General features: G+C 40.5%; 1 protein-coding gene across 1 annotated transcript in view; it reads right to left on the reverse strand.

Annotated features, from left to right (window-relative positions):
• Nucleotides 1–24,902, reverse strand: part of b4galt2 (UDP-Gal:betaGlcNAc beta 1,4- galactosyltransferase, polypeptide 2) — a 178,262-nt gene that overhangs the window by 68,390 nt on the left and 84,970 nt on the right. Inside the window, exon 4 of the mRNA XM_030402127.1 lies at nucleotides 24,516–24,632. Coding sequence (XP_030257987.1) covers nucleotides 24,516–24,632 — 117 coding nt within the window. The remainder of the gene's footprint in view (nucleotides 1–24,515; nucleotides 24,633–24,902) is intronic.

Consider the following 24,902-nt stretch of genomic DNA (forward strand, 5'->3'; position numbering starts at 1 on the left):
GTGAAGTCGTCGAACAAATACTCGGATATCAGGCCCCTATGAGGTTAATGGTACTTTGTCTCTGTACTTTTTCTGAGGAAGTCGATAAGGATGTGATTTATATTGGAGAAGAAAACTATTTATAGCAGGTAGGAAAAAAAAGCTGTTCTGGTACAAAAAACACAATGAGAAGAAAAAAATGGGAAAATGGACGATATTTGAGATTCAATTGAAACGTGCCTTCCCCTTTGTAATTGACAAACAGACAAACAAAACATAGCTGAAAACATACCCAACAACAAGACTGAGAGCGTACTGCAGCTCTGTGAGCATGTACTCGGGCATGGCTGCAGTTTAAGCGAAATGCTAAAGTGCTCGCTCATGACGATGAGGCTAACATGATGATAGGTTTAGCAGATGTAAAATGTACCACATTCACCATCTTAATTTCTTATGTCAGCGTGCTTAAGTTTGCAAATAAGTAGTCCACACAGTAGAGCTGATGCCGATATGTTAGTTTAACAGGTACTTGGTCATAAAGCAAAGGATCTGAAGAGACGACATGAATGTCACTAATTTCATCTCACTCCATGACTTGTTGAGACAAGCTGTGCGTCAAGGACAGGGACAAATCCATCAACACAGTATGCATGCTTGTCTCCTAGCCAACAGTCAGAATGCTAACCGTGGCTAAAAACAAATGAGCTGACACTCACCGATGGCTTACCAATAATCGATCACTTACCACCATATTTCACTGAACAACAAACAGGGCCCAAAACTTACCCTGATATAGAAAATCAATTAGTGTAAATTTGTGCTTGTGTTTTTCTGAGTGAAGAATCCAATGAACACTTTCATACAAATGCTGTCACCAAAAAACTGACATTAAATATGTTCAGTGGTAAAAAAAAAAAAAATCCATTCCGCTATCTTTGTAACCAACCGTTATCCTCGCTCAAACCCCGGCTTCTCTTTGTTATAGACAGGCAGCAGCTGCTTTAATGCCACTGGTGCTTTGTGGCTTTTTAAGGTGTTTCCTTAAGCCTCCGCCTATCTGCTGTCCTCATTATACCCTCTCTATATGATAAGCCAAATAGAACTGAGCCACTGCTGCGAGATACTGAAGGCTATTGGACAAAAGGTTATTTTAAGATAAATGCCACTATTCCCTGTTGGCGGAAGAAAATCCTGTCCAAATTTCCGGTCTTATAGCGCTGACAAAAGAGAAGCCGAGGGTTCTCATAAACAGAGCTTTAATATTTCGTCGTTAGTACCCAGCGGGGGAAGCATAAAGTGGAACACAACAGAGATAACCAGTTCAAAATTACATTTTGAAAGTAATCAATACACGAAAACAAGCTCTGATTGAAAAAAAAATATAAACCCTGCCCCGCTTCTTTTCTTCTTCCATCTGCCAGCTATACATTCTCATGCTCGTGCAGTCTCATATGTAAATGCACCAAATGGGATTCAATTAATAATTCACAAGCATATGATTAAGGTCAGTTGACCCTGTGTTTTCCAGGCAGTTTTACACCTGGTAAGTGCTTGCAGAGGAACTTCACGTTATTAAGCTCTATGTAGGAAATTAGAGCACTGGTCCCAGTAGGGTTGGAGTTTTGGAATGCGATCAGGACGCCACGAGAAATGAGTCTGCAACCATCTGCCTGCTCTTGTCTCAATATGTTCGAAAGCGTGCACAGAAGAGGCTATAGTCATTCACCACCAAAGGAATCCCGGACGATAACAGACTGATGGCTTCAACGTATCTCGAAGTTAGTGGGGTACGTAGTTTCAGGTATGTGTTGGCGTTGTGTTCATGGAGCTGAAAAAAAAGTAATTCCCTACTGTATGTGTAAAGGGATTTTTCGAGCCTGGCGTGCAAAGGGAAAGAGAAAATGTATAATAAATGGATTAAACGGCGTGTTTATCCGTTCTACCTTAAGCCGCTAATGCTAGCATGCCTTGCTAACCAGCTTAAGACCAACAGTGGTAACCTAGTTTTCAAAAACCAAGGAGCATAACATCAGCTAACAAGGCACTGTTTCAGGACTTTTGACATCCACTCTGCTGGGTCCTAGGAGAGTTTAGAGTAATTTTACAAGATTGTGTCTAGTTCAGTCAGCAAATTAAGCAGCAAAACAGGGTTATGTTAAAATGGTATGATCTTAAATGTATTCTTCTCTTACTTACACTGTTTGACACTACAGCTAACGAGTGTAAGAGTGAAAATATGATGTGTAAACACGGGTTTAAACTTTCTGTAACCCTGCAGACACAAGTTTAGTATGTTCTTATGTAATTGCTGAGTGTTTACAGTAACGTCGGGTTGATATTTAGGTATGAGGTATGAGGTATGAGTTAGTTGGTGCTGCTCAGGCAGCTTTTAGCTCAGCAAGTTGAGAAGATGGGAAAGACGATGAGAGGAGAGTTACAGCAGGGACGGAGATTGAGAAGCGTGGCGTGGGCTGACAGTTCCGTGTCTTGGACCTGTCCTTTTCCAAGTTATGAGGAAAACCCCAAAACGTGTTTGGACTGATTTATTCCCTCACACACACACACACACACACACACACACACACACACACACACACGCGCACACACATACGTCGCTCACACTAGCTTAACACTTTCATCTCCCCGACATACTGCGGATTAGCTGGCAAAGATGCTAACATGTAGCTTTAGCCCCGGTCTCCTCGCACAATATCCTGTATGTAGCAATGAAGTCCATATTGAAGTTTTATGGGGTTTTTTTTCACAAATGTCTGTTTTAAAAGAAGTGATACGGGCCACTAAATCCAATTAATTTACTGTTTGTCAGACCAAAATTGAGACAAGAAACCTAGCAAGCTAGCATGTTATTTCCTAACAGTGAAATGACAAGAGTTTAAATGCCATTGGTAATGTTAAGGCTTTGCGTTTCAACCAAAACTAGCACATATATGCAGTTTTTCTTAATGCAGATAAAACCACTTAAAATGGCGAGCAAACTCCTTTTTCTTTCCTGGTGTGTTTGACGTCACAAACACATAACTTTATTATATCTTTTACTTCAAATGTCTAAAGCACTGCCTGAATGGAGAGGGACAACTATTAATGAGCAAAGGTGTGTCCACCCCGGTGTCATGTTTTAATCACTGCCAATTGGAGCTGGAGCCAATAAAAAACTGTGACTGCAGACTCATTTGACCCGGGAATTAATGTAAAAAAAAAACAGGAAGATGTTGGTGGTGATTAGTAGGGAGTAGTTTCATCTAAGGTAGGTGAGAGAAACGATCAGTGTCTTTTTATCCACTACCTCTGGTGCTGAACAGCTAACAAGCCCACATGTGGACAACAAGAGCTACATGATAGGAACACCTGAACAGAATCACATTCAAGAAAATCTTTCCAATAGAGATGTGGCCCACTTTTCAGTATAAGTAAGTATACTCGCCATCTGTTACCCACTAAAGAAATGATATGGGGAGAGATCAATTTAATTTAAGTAGTGTCTCAAATATGCACAAATCACCACTTTTATCCATCTATTTAAGACAGGGAATTCCTTCTCAAGTTTTTTTTTTTATAGCCCGAGACACCTCAGAAACTTCTAATTAACAGTCCAATTAGCTTTAACCAAGAAATTATAATGAAAACCAATCTGTGGAAGAAATTTAATCAAAACTCAGTTAAACCCCGTTTAACACCCGACACTGATGTTTCGTTTTGCAGAAAGTTTGCTGGAGTGGATTATAAAGGATTTGATTTAATATCTTTGTTTTGGATTTAGAGGATCAGAATTGGTTTGATCATAAGGGGATTAGAGTGAATTAGTTAGTCTTTGTAGTGGAACCTTCTTTTTAGCGACATGCTGAGAGACGAATTTCAATATCGGGCACAAGTTTCAAAACACAGCACAGCAACATGTTTATTATATTGGTCTGATTCAAAGCACTTTGAATTAATCACATGTAACTCCCCATTCCCTCTCTGCTGTGCTGCTTTTCTTCATCACCAGTCCGCTCGCAGTTGCCCTGAAACAGGACGTCATTGGTCTCAAATACTTGAATAATATGCCATGGCCCCTTGGTGATATGACGTGACCTCAGGTCAGTTTATAATTAAACCCCAACAGAAGCCGCCCTCCACTCTGCAACGTTTTAAAGGTCATACATATGATGGGGTTGGAAAAAAATACAAAAGGAAAGATGGTAGAGAAAAAATGACAATATCCCACCGAGTAGGCCAACACAACCTGTGACCTCCCAGTCCCTGGTGCACACTTAGCACAAATTAAGATCTTTCAGAGGTATGTACAGAACGAGGAAGTGATAGCTCAAAAGAAAGGGAGCACCACTGTCTTCGTCTTAAATATCCTTTAAATGTGTGTTTTCTAGTGTTGATTTTTTTTTCTCCTCACGTGATTCAAAAGCTTGATATTTAAAATGTAAAACCGATTGTTTAAAGTATGATGAGCTAAGACATATTAATAATTAAAAGCGTCCTTTAATGAAGTGATTATTCGATGGTTAACAAGGTAGTTTAAGTTGTTTTTTTGGGCTGGTGTCTGTGTGTGCGGAGCTGCAATACATGAGCGTTTATTCAGACGGAATTTTTGCCTTGAGCTCTGTTTATCTTGCTTTTATGCACCAATGGAAATAATGTGCACTATTAAGCTTTCTCGCCAAGAGCTATACCTTACATATATATGTCTAGACGACAATATGTCACCGGAATCCATTTAAAGACACAGTAAACCTGGGTGGCTTATAAAACACCTCTAAAAGTAGATATATAGGTTGCATCAGTAATGTCTGGAACCTTTAGGTCAGTTTGTGAAAAAAGAAAAAATGTATTTTCTCTGGGAGATGAAAGATTTGAGCATCTGTTTGGATTTATTTCACGTTTGAGACGGACTCTGCTGAATAACACCGTGGAATTCAGAAGAGAAATAGCCTGATATCACACGACAGGTCTTTAATTTGATGACTTCACATGTGGGAACACATCCGCAGACTCAAACACCCATTGTAGTTAAAACAAAACTGCTTGTGTGGCTTTTGTCCATCTGTTCATGTCTGTTTTGAGGTAAATGAGGGACTTAATTATCCCACAAAAGGAACTAGGACAGAACAGCATTTTTCTGGAAAACAATGTGTTTTCAGTACTGACTGATTATATAACAGTGGATGTAAATCGAGGCTGTAACTGTGACGTCAGCCATTGAGTTTGTGAATTATTGTTTTGAAGACCTGTTATAGCCACACCGTCTTGGCTATTTGGGTCCAGATGTGACCATACAATTCTATCCTGAGCAACCACCAAGTAGCCACACCCCAAAACCTTATCATCTATTTAACTCTAAATGGGACCATAATACAAAAACAACAACATGCTGTACTGAAGAAGACTTGAATCTAGTAACTGAGACCATAAACGACTTAGAATTCTGTTCACTGAAGGAATTAGGGGTGGGAAAAATAATCGATTCTTAGATTAATTGCGATCCGGACGTGGATGATTCTGAATCGATTCACAAATGTCAAAAATGTATTTTCTACATGTTAATTGACAAAGTAATGTTGATGGAATGCAAGAGGCGGAACTCGGAAGTGCTCAGCGTGAGGTCAGTCAGCTGCGGCAAAGTGTGAGACGTCCAGATCAACCTGTGATACAAACACCTGTTTCGACCGTAGACCAGCTGCAGCTGTATTAATGTACTACATGTGTGCTGCTACAGGAACACTTATCTTTTCCTTTTGGGTCTTTGCAAAGCTGGATGTTTGCTAACAAATGTAACCTTCCAGTTGACTTGCCGGCATTTCTTCATTTGTTTTATTAATTAAATATATTGGAAGTAAATTAAGTATGGATCATTACAAATACTTTGCTTTGAAAGTGCCAAGTAGTCACACAGTGAGAAAAAAGTAGGAAGTGATTAGCAAACTATTAATTTTTAAATCATGCATGGAAATGTACATAAAAAAATAGCTGCATCGAGAATCGGTTTAGAATCGAATCGCTGACCTCTGAATCGGAATCGAATTGAATCGTGAGGTGCCAAGAGATTCCCACCCGTAGAAGGAATGAATTAAGTGAGCAGTAAGGTCATTTTCTCATAAGCTTACAGCTGCAGCAATTAGAAAGACAGCAGTTTTAAGGTACTTTAGGATCGGTTTCACCTTTCAGACCCAGAAGCTACTGTCTGTTAATTCTCCGACCTATGGTTTAATGACTATAACGATTGTCCAACCAGTACAGTCATCAACAGTTCCACAATCTCTAGAATTCAACGGTACCTCCAAAACTACAGGGGGCAGTGTAACCAGCTAACTACTAGATTTGCCACTCTTTGCTGTAGCCGTGCTTTTTCTGGTTTGCCTCCGGTGACAGAGGAGTTTGTAAAATGTCACTGTAGGCGCCCCTGTGGTAATTAAACCTCAGGACCTGTTCTGACCGAGGGTTGTGCTGACCAAACCACTGCAACCAGAAACAGGTCGAACAAGACAAAGCTGTTTGCTTGATCTATTTAAACATTCAGCTCACACGGCACCAGACTTGAAGACAAGATTATTTCTATAATTTCTGTGCATGTTCATACTTTAGTCAATAGTTAAAACTAAGGAGTGATCAGTAGTCAGAGACTCGTACACATACATACACAAATGCGTAGGCTTGTGTATGCCTTTACTTAAAATGGGATTTCTCTTTAAATACTTTGTTAAAAGCTCATTTTATGGAGTCATGGCACTTTAAGGCGGTTCTTCAGGCTCTGTGAGGTCTCTCCCCAACCTGGTAATCCATCACGCAGGAGGCCGAGGGAAAATGGCCATGATTCCCTGAATTACCTCCCCTCCAACACACACACACACATTCATTCTCCTGAGTCATCAGCGGCCACCACACTCTCTCTGGGAGATGCCAGGTGGTGGAGGGTGAGGGGAAGGATGAGAGGAGGAAGGACAGGGAACACGGAGGGAATGAGGACAGAAAAACACAAAGACAAAAGGCAGGGGGAACAGCATGAGCGCAAGACAGAGATACACTAGCCTATTACACGCAGCGGTCAGGGTCGGATGCCTGCTTCCACAGCGACAGACAAACTGTTTCAAATTTCTGCAAGTTGCGGAAACAAACATCCTCCCACCAATCCCCACTCGCTCACGCAAACACAAACAAGCTTTTGTCCTTTATGCATAAAAGTGTTTTTGGTCTCATGGAACGTTACATTTCAGCCTATATCATGACTTTATGAGCTCGCATGAGGTCAAGGTGCTTGTCCTAACCTGACCCCCATTTGCCCCGTAGCACTTCAAACACTTTCATCACCAGTTTGAGTCAAATGTCACTGAGCTGTGGCCTTTCCAGTGTGTTTATGTAAGCATATTATGTCTGTGTACGTGTGAGAGTGTGCTTGTGAGGACAAACATGATACATTTGCCTGCCAATACAGCAAAACCAAAAAGAGGAGATTTTGTAAAGACTCTTTTTGTCCTCATTTCTTCTATTTGACACTGAATAACCATTATAGGGAAGGGTAACTGATGTGACCATAGTCTCTACATACTAAGTCTGCATGCAGAGTTAATGACTTTGCAAAACATAAAAACAGTCAGAATGGGAGTGAAAAAAAAGCCCATTAGTCACATACTGGCAATGAGGCAGAGAGAAAGAATGACATGATATGAATCGAAGTGGTGTTTGATGAGGGTAGATGAGACATCATCAGGCGCCTGTCAGCCCAGACAGCTAAGAACGCTGTACATTTCAAGGTAGGCCGATGACATAAAAAGACATTTCAGTTGCGATCAAAGCAAAATTTCACTGGGTTTGAATAAATGAGTCCGCAACTTGTGTTGTGTATTTGTTACAAAAGACAAGACACACAGAAGGCAGGAAGTTAAAAGAACAAAAAGGGAGCTTTAATCATAAGCTGGTGACCAAATTCCAAAAATCCATAATGCAAGCAAACAAAGAGCAGGCAAAGGAAAGTCCAAGGCAAAAAGTAAAGGGAAAGGGGGACACATGAGGACACAGGAGACACAGATGACATAGTAAAGTAATGGAAGAAAACAGACTAAAATACACAGAAAAAGGGCAGGGAAAAAGACAAAGACAGAAAGGGGAGAGTAAAACATGACACGTGAGGATATGATCGACAAAATAAAACATAAAACAACCAACCAAAAACCCAAACCAAAACAAAAGGGATTCTTCAGGCTAAATCGAGAGTAAACAATCGCAATATCATTTTTTAAAATATATTTCCCTGCCCTTTTTTGGGACCCTACACTCAAATCCAGGCAGGAATCGAGATTAGAGTTGTGGCCAATCCAACCACAAATAGACTACACAGGGCTCAGAACTCAGTTACTCTCTATATATTATTCACTCACTGACTGAATGAAGGAATAACTAGCAAATACAACTCAAAGCTCCTCAAACAACTGGATCTCTACTCCCTCGATTTTCTCCCTCTGCAACCGCCGAGCTGAAATCGAAGTCAATCGTCACATCCGAATCTTCTATTCTGTCTCCCTTCTTTTCACAACCATACCACTGAGAAAAAGGAGATTCAAAATAATTGCAAATGACAGGCAGAATGGCATCTTTCACAGAGCGAAGGTCATGTCAGATATCTTGACAGCACGCTCCTCTCTCCCGATACATAGTACAATCCCTCCCTTTGTTGAATTTTTTCAAAAGGAAGCCTTCGCAGTGCCGTGGCTCCCAGTACAACGGGCTCCTTCTGCTGAGCCCTTGAGACGAACAATATCAGATCAATTTTGCTAAATCAATACGTATCATTTTTCAAAGATGTGTTCGCTGCCATCGACAGAGAATATTTTATTCTGGTGCGTTTGATATGGCGCTTTATCCCCGCTTGTATCCCCCCCGGGTTCCCTCATCAAGATGTTGAAAGCCTTTTCTCATTTCACAGAGATTCTCTGACTGCTGGGCTGCTGACATGATGGCACCGATAAACAAGTTGAAGGTCAGTCTGCTCAGAGGAACTGGCTCTATATATTGCCGGGTATAACACCTCTGCTATCATACTACATCCCATGGCCCATCATGCGGACACCGCGTTATTGACTGCTTAAACATCCATCAACAGAAATGGAAACAGCACTGTCCTTGACACCACCATGCAACTTTTTTCTTTTTTTTCTGTAGCCATGTATAAGATTGCTCAGGTGACGGTGTGATGGCTAACACTGCATGAATGATGTGAAACCTTTAAGGAATCTCACAGATGCTAACAAATGTTACGTACCTTATATATGAGGATTACTGATAAAAACTGGTGGTACGGCAGCGGATACTTCTGTATTGCTAGACAGCAGCAGAACAACTGGTTGAATCAATTAGCTGTGTACTTACATGTACCCAAGGCGTATGAACGGCACTAAAACAAAGTTTGCTTTGTTCCACCATCGTCATATTACAGTTATAAGTCTTACATAGCCTCAGATAGATACATAATGCTACTCGTGCTCTTAAATAAGTTTACCAGCTATGTTGCTTCCTTCTTTCACCACTTCCAGAACAAATGCACGGGCTAGCCAGATCGAGATTGTTGCGACACGAGGTGGTGGTGCTCAGACCACCTTTGTTCACAGGTGCCGCCAGAATCTACGCGAAATGAAAGCTCCTTCGAGTGTTCCTGTTGAGGGTTAGGAATAGTCAGGGGGTAAACAGGACAGATAATATTTTCCTACAGGGTCCATCCAAAGGGGACAATGAACAATACCATGAAAACTGAGCACTCGCAGATGTTAGACTTAATCATTATTTTAGACATAATTTGCCGTTTTTCTGAACAAGAAGTGGAGAGGCTGTGACGTTCCACAATGCAGACAATGACAAGGAAATTCGAGGTGTTCTTTGCTATCATACGTTTCATCTGCTTCTTTGCTTTCCAGCCCTCATTTTGTCACCTGCACAACCTGCACACGACTAAAGTTAAGTACTAGCTTAATTGTCATAGTTTTGGCTATCATTCCTATTAGTAATACTCACATGCTTAACATATAAGATTTTTGAATGTGACAACACTGCGTCAGGGAAACAAAATACTCCAGCAATCAGACAATCAGATGGAGAACATTCAAACACTTAAATATTGTCCAAAAACTGCATTGTTAGCATCGGTCATAGTTAACAGACAAATCCTTGGTCCAGCCTTGACAGACTGCACTTGGTGAATACTTTTTCGTCATAACTGAACGACAGGATGGAAAAGAATCACAAAAAGGTGAGACTCAAGTTGTAATAAACATCTTGGTTAACTGGTGCATTTATCAACAAAGAGAAATAAGTTACCTTCTCAGTTATCTCATCTGAGCAGCAATCATAATCACATGTACATTAGATTCATTTCCTTCATCTAGAATGCCGTGTTTGTGATTGATGTAACATTGTCAGGACTTCATCTTATCACAGCATCGAACAAACATTTCATGATAAAGCACAGTAACGTACAAAGATATACAGGGCTTGTGTGCATGTACATGAGTAATATATCATTAACTGTGTTCCTCTGTAGAAGAGAGAGGCTTTAGTCAAGAGCCAGTGCCAATAAATGAATGATAAATATGCTATCGGTTCAAATGGGAAAAACTGTGCTTGCTTCTGATTCTGTTGCGTTCTGATAAGCCTCATCTGGCATGCTGAGGCACAACACCATCGCACAGATGCGGTGCTGTGGTTTGCAGAACTTAATGTGCTCGAGAACTGGGATCACACACAAACACAGAAGCACACACATAAATCCTCCCGCAAAAACAGCTACGGCGCTGACAGAGGATCGTCTGGAAATGAGAGAGAGCGAGAGAAAAAACAAACAAAAGGCTTCTCTAATAAGAGAAAATTGAAAGTTACAGGAAGTAACTTATCCTCATCTTGCTTCGGGATCGTACAGCACGGCCATTAGGAGGAAACGGCAATAAACGTAAGGCATTTTGGGGCAATTTTCTCAACAATTACGACTAGCAGTATTCTATTTCTCCCATTGCACTTTTGTGCTTTATAGCTCGCCACAGTATGTTTTGCTCTGTAATGCTCTTGTCCCCACTGGTAATCTCTAATACTGCTGACATTATTATAACCCATCCTCTGTGCAGCCTCTTTTGGGCCCCTGGTGGGCTCAAAGGACGGCAGAATGAAACAAAGAGAGCCAACTAAAAGGGGATGCTCGTCACTTGCCTTGATAATGAAATGCATCAGGAGCCGTGCAGGCTGAAAATATAAAATATAAAAAAACATGTGTGGGATGATATGTTTGTAATGACTCTCCCTTTTCAAATAAAAAGCCACCTTGAAAGCCTCTCTCTGTTTCCATCTGTTCAGTTGTTTCTATAAGGTACCTGAGATTAGCACGAGTGCCATCCGCACGCTGTGTCTCGCCATTATTACATTCAAGTTCCACATTAATATTGATTTCCACAGTAAAAATCAGATTGTCGTTCATGTCTCCTCACTATAGCAGTATCATTTAAATCCTTCACAGAGTTTAGTTGAGAGAGCCACTGTGTCTTCTATAGCTCTGGAGGAGGTGTATCAAGTCTTAGACAATACTACTGTATGTACCCTGTGTTAGAAACTGGGGGCACAGTGTTTTGACCATTTCTACTATTCCCTCCCCCCAAAATGTATGGAAGTCAGTGGCACTGTTGCCGACTTGGGTTAAAATGTGGGCGGACAAGAATGTCGGTAATGTTTAATGACATTCTCTCATCTGCATCCTCTCATGCTCCAACTGTTTTCAGGCTATTTTGGATAGTTTTTGCTATAATAGCATGCAAATACGTTTGCAAACAAACGGTTGGATTGCTCGTTACCTCGTAACTGTAATAGCTACAGCTCTGGTTTTACGCTATTGTGATTTACTTCTGCCTGCATCATTGCTGGTAACTAGCTTTTTATAGTCTGGGCCAACTCTGCAGGAAGACACCGTAGCAATGTTGCATTAAAAACAGACTTTTTATTTCTCTTTGGTGGAAGCAAACACAACACACAGCATTACAAAAACTATCATGCTGAACAACTCAGCTGATCTTCACACTTTTTATGGCTGACTAAAGTTATCATAGCGTGAACTTTTCAGTGACTGTGGCAACAGCATGCTGGTACTTCTCAAGCACATCAGGAGAGAAGCACATCTATTACCCGCCCACCGCCCTTAAAGGTATGCCTATACTTAAAGAGGTCATATTATGCTTTCCTGGTTTTTGCCTTCCCTTTATTGTGTTACGTAGCATTTTCGTACATGTAAAAGGTCTGCAAAGTCTTCGCCAAAGGTAGTTACTCTCTCCCGCAGAAAACACTGCTCCTGCAGTGCCTGAAATGCCTTAATTCCTTAACTTATGCACAACACTATGCAAAATTTTTTATATTTTTATATACTTATTACAAAATATAAACACTCCAGTCAGTCAGCAGACATACAATTCCTACTGCTACAGCTGCGTTATTTTAGATCACACTACATTGCTCGGCATGACCCGCCCTACTCTGCCTCTGATTGGCTATATCATGTGTTCAAGACACAGTATGTAAAGGGGTGCTGCACCGGTGTACCATATAAGAAAAATAATCTGTTTTATGGAAAATTAAAGTATGTAAACCTATTCTACTAGGACCCCCAAATAAAAGTATGAACTTGGATATTAGCATAATATGACCTCTTTAGCACAAGTGCAATTAGGTGTACAATAGCTTGGACATTATTGCCAATGAACTATGACCACAATGCCTAGCTTTAACGCTACAACTCTGTATTATAACACATGAAAGTGTGGGGACAAAGGGTCTCCTTGTCCCTCCTATTCTGGCACCAGTGATGGAAGTCCAATATTGTTCTAACAGTTGTTGCATCCTTGAAAACTGAATACTTTAACACATTACTTTTAACCCCCAACATTGATGACAACATTATAAGGCAAAGTGTTGTAAGCTGTCCTCATATTACAAAACATTAGACACAGTAATATATATAAACTGACTGCTAATTCAAACTCCCATTGAGCAAACATTGCAAACCCCTCAACCATCATACTGCCTGTTCAAAACCACTAAAAGTTCAAATAAGATGCACATTTGTTAGGCGTTCCCAACTCTACAAACTTTATTCAGACACAGTGGCTCCACTGTGAAATAGTCTGTTATTTAAAATATTTATCTCCAGGCCACTGCCACTTATATTCAGACAAGCACAAATGCAAACTTTACTTTGCTGAGTATCAGCAATATTCAACCAGCTGCTGAAGCCACCTACAGGCAAACAAAAATCCAGTCAATCACCAATAAAGCAATGGGAGCAGGCTCATGATTGCTCTCCTCTCATAACCTTTATAAGCAAGAAGGAAAGAAAACATTTATTTCTCTGGCCTTTTCTGCCAAATTAGTGAGCGCGAGGGAAACCTTGCAGAGGTACAGCCAAACAGCATCTGGAGGGAACCGCCGGGGAACGAATGGGTTCGAATCAGAGTGACATTTCCAGGCCGTTTTAACGAAGGCTTGTCAAGGTGGTTGGAAGGTTTTCATACAGCTGTTCTCAGCTTTTGGAATAGCAAGGTCGTCAAGTTTGGCTGTTTGGCTGACAGCACGGGAGGGAAATGTGAACAGTGAAGGGCCGCTGTCTGAGTACTACAACCCTGTGGCCCTGAATGAAGGAGAAGGAAAGAGAGGAGCTGAAAGAGGGACTAAACGCCTCAAAATGCGATTAAATTGAGATTATTATAGACACCCCTGGAAGCTGATTTATTCTATTAATTTCATTTGTTTTCGTTCAGATGAGACAAAACCAGATATCACTTAAAGGTCCAGTGTGTGAAATTTAGGAGGAATCTATAGGTAGAGACTGAATATAATCTCCATAAATACATATACAAACGCTATGTATTGCATTGGCGATCTTGTGAATCTTTAAAATTAGCCGCAGTTGATCAACTCATCATAAGCCATGTCTTCCTGTTTTACTTGCTCTTCAGTGAGTAGGCTAAATCTTCTCACTCCTGTGGATCGAAGAGTGCATGGGTGAAGACCAAAGGCCGACAAAAAACAATCTGATCTGATTGGTCCAGACCCTAACAAACCTATTCAAGATGGTCTCTTCTATTGTCTTGTAAAATAACTTGATTAAGGTCTTTGTACTGAAACATTGTTATTAAAAATTAAGATAGGTAGAACAACCTTGTTGTCAGACCATTGTTCTGTGTGTTGCTTTTTTGACCTTTTCAGACTTTTTCCCTCCTCCGTGCACTTTGGAGGTGATTTTGTGCCAGAAACCCTCCCTTTGTATCTACAAAAAGAGCTTTGGATGTAAAAAACTATGATCCACTGCAGGTGGTGTTAATGGATGTCTGCACCTAAAGTCATATAGACGGCACACATTTAGGTACTTTTACCTCTGACGATAAGTGCCCCGAAAGTTAGTATATTGAGAACAAAGCAATTAGAAAGCTGCTAAAGGTTTGAGTTGCCGACAGGGGAGAGGAGAGAAGAGAAGCAAAATCTATAATTCATCACAGCACAGGCTAATGCACATCACATCAATCACATCAGTCATTTTGTAGCTGGGACTCGATAGTGATCTACGGGTAAAGAGCCATTAGGAACATTATTTTACTGCGTAGTTTTTAGACAAAACCGTAACGACGCTCTGGCAAACACTGTGACACGAAAGCTGGAGAAGGGAGAAGGTGGAAGGACAGGAACAGAGCTGTTGCTCGTCAGATCAATATCCTATTCCATGGTCAGCTGCACAAAAACTCTCTCATTTTCTTTCTCTCCTTTAACATTCTCAGTTTTTTTTGTCGCAGAAGATAGAAAGTGCACTAACCATGCATGAGAGACTGAGAGAGAAGGGAAAAAACCCACAAAGGTCTAGCTTGGCCTTTTCTCCTTTTTCTAAGGGGTTTATGTCTAAATACCTCAGCCAGGCCTGCCCCCATTCCAATAGATAAGAAAATAATGAATGTTATAATTAAATAGGCTTTGTTCAGTCTATCACCTGAAAGAAAAAAAGGGGGAAAAAAATGCTAATAACAACTTAAGATAAAGTGTACCGAGTAGACACTTTTCTCTGCCGGTGGAGGATTTTCCCGTCGTGCCCTTTCTATACATCAAACTCGTTACCACGTTCACAAATACAAAGACAGCCTGTAATTTGCTGTAGGGTCACTGAGGCCGTGTGATGTGCTTATGCTCTTAAAATAATCTCCAAAGGCTTCTTCATGTATAAAATAAGCCCTAAACTGATATGTGACGCCTGGAAAGTAATGTTTTAGAACTCCTTGGTTGTCTCATGTGACAGTAAATTGTGATTCTGTAGAACTCCACCAACTCCACCAACAGCTTCGCACTCTTGAAATACTGTCAAAAGAGTGCAACACAGTCAGTGCATGACCAAATGTTCTTTAAAATTCTTTTTTTTCTTTTTATTGTTTCATTCCACAAGTGCTTCTTCCTTGTCACGACCCGGCATCTACGATTCCCACAATGCAACTCGACAGTCAGCAGGTTAGTCAGAGGTTTGCTGAGTGATGCTAATCGTGGTTAAGGTAGCCTCGGGTTTTTACCCTCGGGCAGGGATGAGGAATGGGCTACAGAGTTCTGGTAATCACACTTCTTTCTTCTGACAGACGCTAACAGTTGTACCTCAGGTCTATAATTACCGACATTTCATTCAGTGTTTAATACAAAGGGCACCTGAAACATGGGAGAGAAACTGATTTATTCCTGTTTTTATAGGTGTGTGAGGCATAATCAAATTGTGGGTCTAAAACTAAGTGCTGTGATGATGATGGCTTCAAGCTGACATGTTAATTTTCCAGCCACTATAAATAAGAAGACTTGTTATCTGTTAGTTTGATTTTTACTTTGTCAAGAGATCTATCAGTAACAAGAACTCTATACTGTTCGTTACACAACTAGTGGGCTACCAATGTTAGCTGAATATGCTCTTGAACCTTTCACTTAGGGCAAATGTAGAGCTATATTCAAATTCAGCTCGTTAATTTCTTTACATGCTAACTTCCAGTGGCTTACAGTGCGCATGGTATGTCGAATATCCACCACAAAAATAAAACAAAAATGTCAGAGTATTAAAGGAAGTTTCCAGATTGAAAAAAAAGTGAATGTTGTTTAGTTTTGTTAACACATCAGAGATCATGGAGCAGTGAATTGGACTTCTATCTGACTTTTTGTACACAGTGCTTTAATCCATCAATCAATAAATCAATCAATTTCTATTTAGCGCCAGTTCGCAACTAAAGTTATCCAATGACACTATCTAATTGGAGCAGGTCTGGACTTTACTTTTCAATTAATTGAATTACACAGACACAACATTTCCCCCATGAGCGAGCAGTTGGTGTCAGTGGCGAGAACAAAACGTCCAAAACCTCGGATCAGATCCAGACTCAGTTGTTGGCAGCCATCTGCGTAGACTGACTGGTATAGAAAAGGCGTCCAGATACCCTGAAGGACATTGTTCACTAATTCTGACACTAGATGCAGCCTCAACTGATATGCTAACACTTCCAGCATCTCAGCACTGATTAGGTAGCAATCAGCTCTACTGAGACATCTTATCTAAAATAAAAATAAAAAAGTTGGCAAATTTGAAAGAAAACGGCAAAAAAGACGACACGCTTGATTATTAAGGATAGGTTCCTTTGTAGAAAGCACCATTATTACTTTAGTTTGGTTTACTAGCATTTACATGAGCCTGTTCCCTTAAAATCTGATGAAATGAGCACATGAGCAACACAACAAAGACAGCCTAACAAAAAGGTCACCCAAAAAATGACAAAGGTGAGGTTCTTCAGAGGTTGGCAGGCTCACTCGGCACCCACACTGGCTGCCTGTCTAGCCTTTCCCAGACCACTGAACTTCCTGACCCCTTAACGTGACCTTCACCATGGAGCCCAAACTTATACAGACGGAAACACGCTGAGCTTAATCCATCCTGATCCTTTGGTGTCTACTCAGTGCCGGACACACTGCTGGAGCTGAAGTGTAGGCCTGAATAAGAAAGACAAACTGTGCGAGAGCTGAATGGATTCTCCGCCTACAACACAACCTGAGACTGTAGACGGAGGAAGAGGAGTTACTGGAAAGTCTGTGTGTGTGTGTGTGTGTGTGTGTGTGTGTGTGTGTGTGTGTGTGTGTGTGTGTGTGTGTGTGTGTGTGTGTGTGTGTGAGTGTATGAGGAGTTGGAAGGACGACAGAAGGAGAAAGAGGGTAGCAGGTCATATCTTGGAGGATTAGCAGAGAAAGGGTCCCGGCAGAAGCTTAGACCTTTGTGTGTGCCGACACCAGATGTCAGTGTGTGCATTTTATCCTGCTTTTGCTTTTATCCTTACGATTTTCTGCTGGTGCTAAAATGCCACAAAAATAGAGATTAAGACTACTTTAGAGTCATAAGCACATCAGAATATTAGAGACTTGGCAGTGTGCTTTTACGTAGCAATTCAAAATACACATATTTGCTTTTTTTTGTGTTGTGAAAGGACCAAAACTGGGGCCACCAGATATCGAGTGGAAAGTTTCGGTACATTTACCCAAGAAAGGTACCAGTGACACATTTAGATTACTTCATTTCATTGACTCAGATTGATTTCGTGACCCTTCCAAAGGATCAGAGCCCTCAATAAATGCACAAGTAGGAAGCCAATACTGACCAGCTACAAGAGTAAGCTTATTAAAGTATCTGTATTAAAAATCTAATAATGTCAAGATTACACATCAGTCACAGCGGCCACTATTTTAACATTGTTGTACTCTTACTTAACTAAAGGATCTCCGCACTTCTTCCGACGCTGCAGATATCAGGGAAGAAACAAGTAAGAGCAGAATATTACATGAAGTTTGCCTTACGCTCTTCCTCTGTAGCTACTGTGAACTACAAGTTATAAATCAATATGATGATGGATCGACCTTAAGCTCCCATAAAAAATCATAACAGCAGATGGCTCCTCTTTCTTCATTACTTCTGTCGCTCACCTCCCTCCCCTCGCTCACTCTCTGTTTTTATCACCTGCTTCTCTCTTTTTTTTTTTCGGGTACTTTGTGTCCCTCTCTCTTCTGGGCTTCCCTCCAGTTTACATGATGAGCTGATGGCCAACAAGCAAACACTGGCCCCGGTCCTCGGCAGGCGCAGAGGACACAGAGCAGCAGGGCATAACAGCGAGGTTGCTATATAACTTTCCGCATGATCCCTCTGCAACGCCTACTCACCGTACCTCACCAGCAGCACCGCTTGTCAGAGCGAGATGATAGCTGCTCAAAAAATGTCCGGCTGAGGAACAACAAACGGCTGCAGGATGGTGCAGGCGAGCAGGGGAACAAGACTTCAACCGAAGCCATGGTTACATGAATTCAGACAGTTCTGATAGCATGACTGAGATGTGACCTCTGGCCTGTAATGATAAATCATAATCATTATCATTAAACACAGTAACGAGCTAATCAGCAAACTGACTAAAAACTATTTCGCTCATTGAAACACTCAAAACAACTTCTGTTTTCACCTTCTTCAAACTCGATGGCTTATATGCTTTTCTGGTAACACTTTATAATGACCATCATCAATAAATGATATATTTACAGTAAATCAAACTCTAGCCAAAGGTTATTTCACTGTTAAGAAATACTGAAATGCTTTTTAAACCATTTGTTAGGCAATTGTTTAATGCAAACTCCTAAATGATGTTAATAATACTTTGTAAGTGATTAATAAATACTATGTAGCTCATCTATGAGGATTATTTGGACAGATGCATTTATCTTATCAAGCATTATCTGTCAACAGTGACTTTTCAGTAAAGTTTAACTATCTATGAAGTTACAGTTTATTAATGATGGTTATTATAAAGTGTTTTACGGCTTGTCTTGGTCCTTTGTTAAAGCTAAATTTAATGTCATTTGGTTGATCAGACAAAACAAGATATTTGGAGACGTCATCTTGGGCTCTGGAAAAGTGACCCATTTTCCATCATTTCGACTGTACGCTGATCGAGGAGGTACAGCCAAGACGCACCTTCCATTCACTGAAGAAGATGTGTGGGTGACAAAACAAAATGCAAAAACAATACGAGTGGTATTGAATAGTTCACCACTAATGCGTTTCGAAGGTTGAGATGTATATCAGTGCTTTTATATCTTGTTTACGTTTGGTTAGGATTAAATCTTCAGACATGTTTACAACAGTCACTGTGATGTATTATAATCCTTTTCTACAGAGCATTTCTCTTCACCCGCTCCCGGCCGTTGCTATGCAGCATGTTTGATTAACTACAGGGAAATACTGCTTGTTATTTTCAATCAGTGTAAAGGGACCATCTGTGATTGAAATGTAATTTAAAACTACTTTAAAAAAGCTGCTTAAGGACGAGGCTGGACTGGGCAAAATGGTCCAGGCTGAGAATCTAACGTCAGCCAATTTCCACACGATCATAGCAAACCATGAATGTTGCAATCGAATGAAATATTTTCCGTTTACTGTTTATGCCACTAGCATACCTATAAGTTATACCGCTACACAAAACAGTTTGAAAATAGAGAATAAGGCTAGAGGAATAACGAGTTAATCTATATAATTTGGTAATAACTTGGTCCTAATGGACTTCCTCACCGTGAAGCTCTGACGCCTCTGAGTAACTTCCACCTGACACAAAGAGCGAGAACATCTCTATTTTCAGTATAATTTTCATTCATACGCATCTCCTGCTTTCACACACAACCTGTGAAAGTTAGTTTTAATCACATGACATGCTTTTTTTTCAAACACTTACCACCCTTTGATCATGAACATTTCTGTAATATTCCAGCATTTAGCTGCACTTTCCTCCGGGGATTTTCTCCCTTTAATGTGCTCCGATTTTTTTTCCTTGGTCTCGTTGTCTCTCTCAACTGTGCCGTCTGTTTGTTTTTCCCCACACTGCACAAACCGAACGAACGTTGTGATGTGTGTACGATCAATCACGCCGAGATCATGCCATTGGGTTAAAAGCAACCTGGTAGGGGTCAGAAGGTGGACAGTTGACTGAGTGATTGTAGCCGCCTCGTGTTGGCCTGACAATCCAATCGCCAATAGGCTGACCAGGCAACCAGGTGGCCATTTTAAAATGCGATTGGGCCTCACATCTTTGGTGAATGGGTGTAGCAGGTTAGCGTTAGTCGATGTAAAGGCAGGCTCTAAAGGATGAGATCACCCAAAAACGAAAATGCTGTCATTATCTACTCAGCAAGTCAGGTGAAGTTTCGTAGTCAACAAAACATTTCTGAAGCTTCTCTTTCAAAATATGAAAATGATTTCATATTTTACAACAAGTCTCTACCTACTACAGTGGTTTAGGAGAATGCAGCAACACTGTCTTGCTGTAAAGCTCCAGAAATGTTTTGTGGAACACAAAACTTCCCCTGAATTTCCATCAGCATGAGGTCAAGCAGATAATGACGGAAGTTTCACTTTCCTTTAAAATACTCTGGCTGGTCCCAAATGTAAAGCCTGTCTGGGGTACCACTGTTACTTTGTTGTTGCCCGTGTCTGAAGGTGAACTCAGGACATTTGTTTTATCTCTGATGAGTTTGTTTTTTTTTTTTTTTCCACAGAGCAACTGTTTTGACTCTGAGGACATGACAGCCATTATCTGTTCGCAAGGATGAGACCAGAGGGGGGAAATTATCACCACTCAACCCCTCCCCGCCACGGTCCCCCCCCCCCCCCCCCCCCGCAGCGTCTCCGTGTTAAAAAGGTTCCAGACTTTCACTCATTTAACACTCCATCGAGCACGATAACAAAGTGCTCTCCGCCGTCCCCTCGGAAAAGTGGCGCCCGGCGTAAAGGTTTAATCGCCCATCGTGTCAGATACATCAGGACTTCTTGTCATCAAAATCCCACTTCTGTCGCTTTGATTCGGCACCTCTCTGTCCACCCTCTTTGTAGACGTCACTGTCTGTTTTTGGGACTTGTTGTCAGCTCGCCTGGCAGTTTGATATCCACGTGTCTCATCTGACCTTGCTAAAGGAAATCCAGGGAGGATTGAGGATTGAAGACAGTGAAAAGTGAGGAGAAGAATATAAAATGCTCATATTTTGTTGATACATTTCCCTGTCTAAGTTTTGTTTGTTTGTTTGCTTTTAAAGGAGACAGTTATCCCTAGCTCCACCAAGCTTCTATAAATAAAACCGAAACTCAGCTGTCAACAAGAATGTCACAAACACTCCATGATCAGTTATGAATTCAAGCTCCAAACTAACTTTTCAGACTAATTGGGATGAAGTGTTTGGCCGGAGCACAATTCTAACAAAAATCCTGTGTATAAAAAAGCGGATGCAGCGCTCAGATTTCGAGTTAATTGCAACATTACACAATGAGATGTTAGATGAGCAACTGCCGAATAAAAATGCCTAACCTCAAGAAGCCCCTCATTACCAATTGGTATAAAATGTACATTTAAATGGAGGAGAAACTCAAAGTTTTACACCCTTAAGCAGACAGTCGGAGACGGTCCGTAGCAGTTATGAAGACAGTCATTAATACCGGTAGTGGAGGTGAAGCTGATCCCTCCAGCTGTGGTATTTTAAAAATCACAGCTAATCTTCGGGTCAGTTTAAAAACTCATCCGAAGACGAGGGATATTAGCGTCACTGCACGCTGCACCTGCATAGCTCCTCACATCAGAGAATATATCTGCTTCCCAAACGCATTTTTAAAAAATACACCAGAATCATTTCCACTTCAAACAAACTGAATGAGATGAAGATGCAACAGCAGCTCTGCCGGCCTCGCCGTCAGCTGGAAAATCGCATTATTTCATGGTGTGACACGACATAAAGACCTCCTGAATGAGCACCAAGTGTACCTTTTGAAAAGCTGTCCTTGGTTTTGAAAGGCATTAAATGAAGCTTTTTAGCTGATCGCCACAGAAGCAAGAAGATAATTTTCTTACACAATTCATCTAAACTACTAAAGGATCCCCAAGGGTTCAGAAGTTCATTTCTAGGGGTCATTACAAAAATAGAATAGTATACCTTAGACAGAGGAATAGTTTAAACAATAAACTGAATGTACCAGTGATATACAGATTTAAAGTAGGTAAGAGGAAAATTGTTTTCAAATGTTTAAGGATGCATTTTCCAGCTAATCCAAGATGAAATAGTTATATTGAGCTTGAGGGAGTACAGGATAATTTTTTATCATCCTGTAAAGAACAGTTCATCTTTCAGTTTATCACAAACATGCAAATCCAAAATCACCAAATCTGACACAGTGTTGTCTCTGGACAGGAAGGGTATTCAAAAGTAACTAAGGTTGCAGACAATTGAATCAATTTGTGCCCCTGTGAGATGTTGTAAAGGTTCAAGTACCTTGAATTTGGGCATGAATCAGATTAAAAATTACATGAATTCAGAGCGAGCAGTGATGTAAATTAACAATGGGAGACGATCCAAGCCAACCCTCAATGGTAACCGTGAAAGTTCCCACTGACAGCTCCGTACATCCTGTGTAACAGCTTCACATCTAAGATGAGAGAGATTCAGAGATGCTCAGAGAGAAGACGCTTGTTTATGTGCAAAAGGGTAAAAAAGTGAGAGCGGGAGAGGAAGACACTGGAACATCGCCATATCAGGAGCAGAGCACAGCAGGGCAGGCGGAACCAAATGTCCGCTCGACAGGGGGACTGATTAAGGCATTGCGCTAGGCCCACAGGGAAAAGAAAGGGCAGAAAGGAGTGCTCATTACCCATAATGCAGAAGAAGATCAACCCTCACCCGATGCAGCGTGGAAGACTCACACACACTTGCGCGACATTGCCCGGAAAATCAAACTCTTTGTGCTTGTGTCGCGCCGAGCAAACACGCTGCTGATTCCCTCAGAAGACGAATTCAGTCAGAAGAAGGAACGGTCGGTGAGTCGGGATTTAACACCTGCTAATGTACCAGTCCTTAACTTCTACATGCAGTAACAGATGTTTTCTTTCCATATTAATGAACTAAAGTACCTGATGGTGGAAACAGTGTTCTAATTATTCCCCCACAACTTAAAACTCCACCTGAGCTGACAGATCTAGTTCACATCCGCTTCTCATCATACACATTTGAAACTCACGACTAAGTACTTCCTACAGCCTTTAACTTGGCACAGATCTTATGATAAAACAAAGGTCTTTGCAAGGAAACGTTATTCATATTTTTTTCTGCCCGTGACCTACTTTGCGTCCCATCTTGAGCAAGAAATATTCACATTTGAATTTTCCTTAATTTGAAGATTTTGAAAGCTGCTGGAGGTGAATAAATGTTTTTTAAATGCTGGTTTTAGCTTTTCAAATGTGAGGATTTGCTTCTTTGCAGTTTTATATGACTGAATATCTTTGGGTTTTGGAGAGGTATTACATCTTAGGGCTTTATTATGCTAGTAACAGAGATTTGACAGGGACGGGGGTAGAGAGAGTTGGGATGACATGCAGCAAAGGCCAGCAGGTCGGTATCGAATGGCTTGCCAATGTAGCAGAACGTCCGTTACAGAGAATAAATGTCTTGTGATAACGTAACATTAGTGCCACATAAGGAAATTGAGCAGATTGTTTCTTTGACTAAGAAAACATAAATTAAAATGAAAGATGTGCAATAAACTGAATGTACCAGTGATATACAGATTTAAAGTAGGAAAGAGGAAAATTGTTTTCAAATGTTTAAGGATGCATTTTCCAGCTAATCTAAGATTAAATAGTTATATTGAGTTTAAGGGAATACAGGAGAATTTTTTATCATCCTGTAAAGAAACAGTTCAATAAACAGTGAATATATATATATATATATATATATATATATATATATATATATATATATATATATATATATATATATATATATACACATGTATGTAAATATATATATATATATATATATATATATATATATAGATATATATATATATATATATATATATATATATATATATATATATATATATATATATATATATATATATAGATATATAGTTATTTCGTGCTGAGCAGCAGGCTCATACTATTCGGTTCTTTTTGGTTGGCTGGTGGAGGACAAGGCTTATTAATCAACTCAGACTACCAGATGTGATCATGTCACATTCATTTCATACCGGGGTTACTACAGCATCATGAGTGTCTAGTTCCTGCTCTCTTTCCGGAAGCTCCTATACATCCAACTTTGGCTAACTGATGCGGAAGAGACTGAAAACTCAACAAAAATGTACACCTCATGTCAGTTATATTGCTAAATGTTGTTATACTGTCGATGCAGCACTATATTCCTGCTCACGTGACCAATTCTAGTTTTTGATGACATCAGCACCTACAAGTCCTTAACAAGGGAATATTCAAGCATCATCGTTGTACGTCACTGGGTACTACTACTTCTATTTTCTTTTTTATGTGACAAATAATTTCAAAATAATCCTGAGAGGAACCCGCGATGAAAATTGTGTTCCTTGCAGCCGGTGAATTCTGGTGACACCTCACTACAACGGTGCGTTCAGGTCCTCTCGCTTGACCTACCTGGTTGATGATGTAGATGCCGTAGTCAATCCTCTGCCGCCTGAGGATCGGGTGGAGGTAGTGGAGCCAGTACTTTAGGTGGTTTTCTCTGTGACGGAACGGGATGATGATGGCCACCTGAACCACAAGGACAGCTTCAGTACGAAAACATTTACTATCAAACCAAATATGTGCAATTCAAATGCGTAATTGAATCAATGCTGGCAAAGAAATGTAGACACAAGTATGATGAGTCAAGGTGCACTATTTTCAGATCTTCAGAGAATGATTGTTTGTGTAATTATGCTTAAATCAGCATCGTTCCATCCTACAGTGAACGGTAGAAAACACTCCGGTTAGTGTCACAGTGTACATAAAGTTGGTTCTTATCATAAAGAAAGAAGCAGC

Source organism: Sparus aurata, chromosome 21, assembly GCF_900880675.1.
Source record: "Sparus aurata chromosome 21, fSpaAur1.1, whole genome shotgun sequence".
Taxonomy (NCBI): domain Eukaryota; kingdom Metazoa; phylum Chordata; class Actinopteri; order Spariformes; family Sparidae; genus Sparus; species Sparus aurata.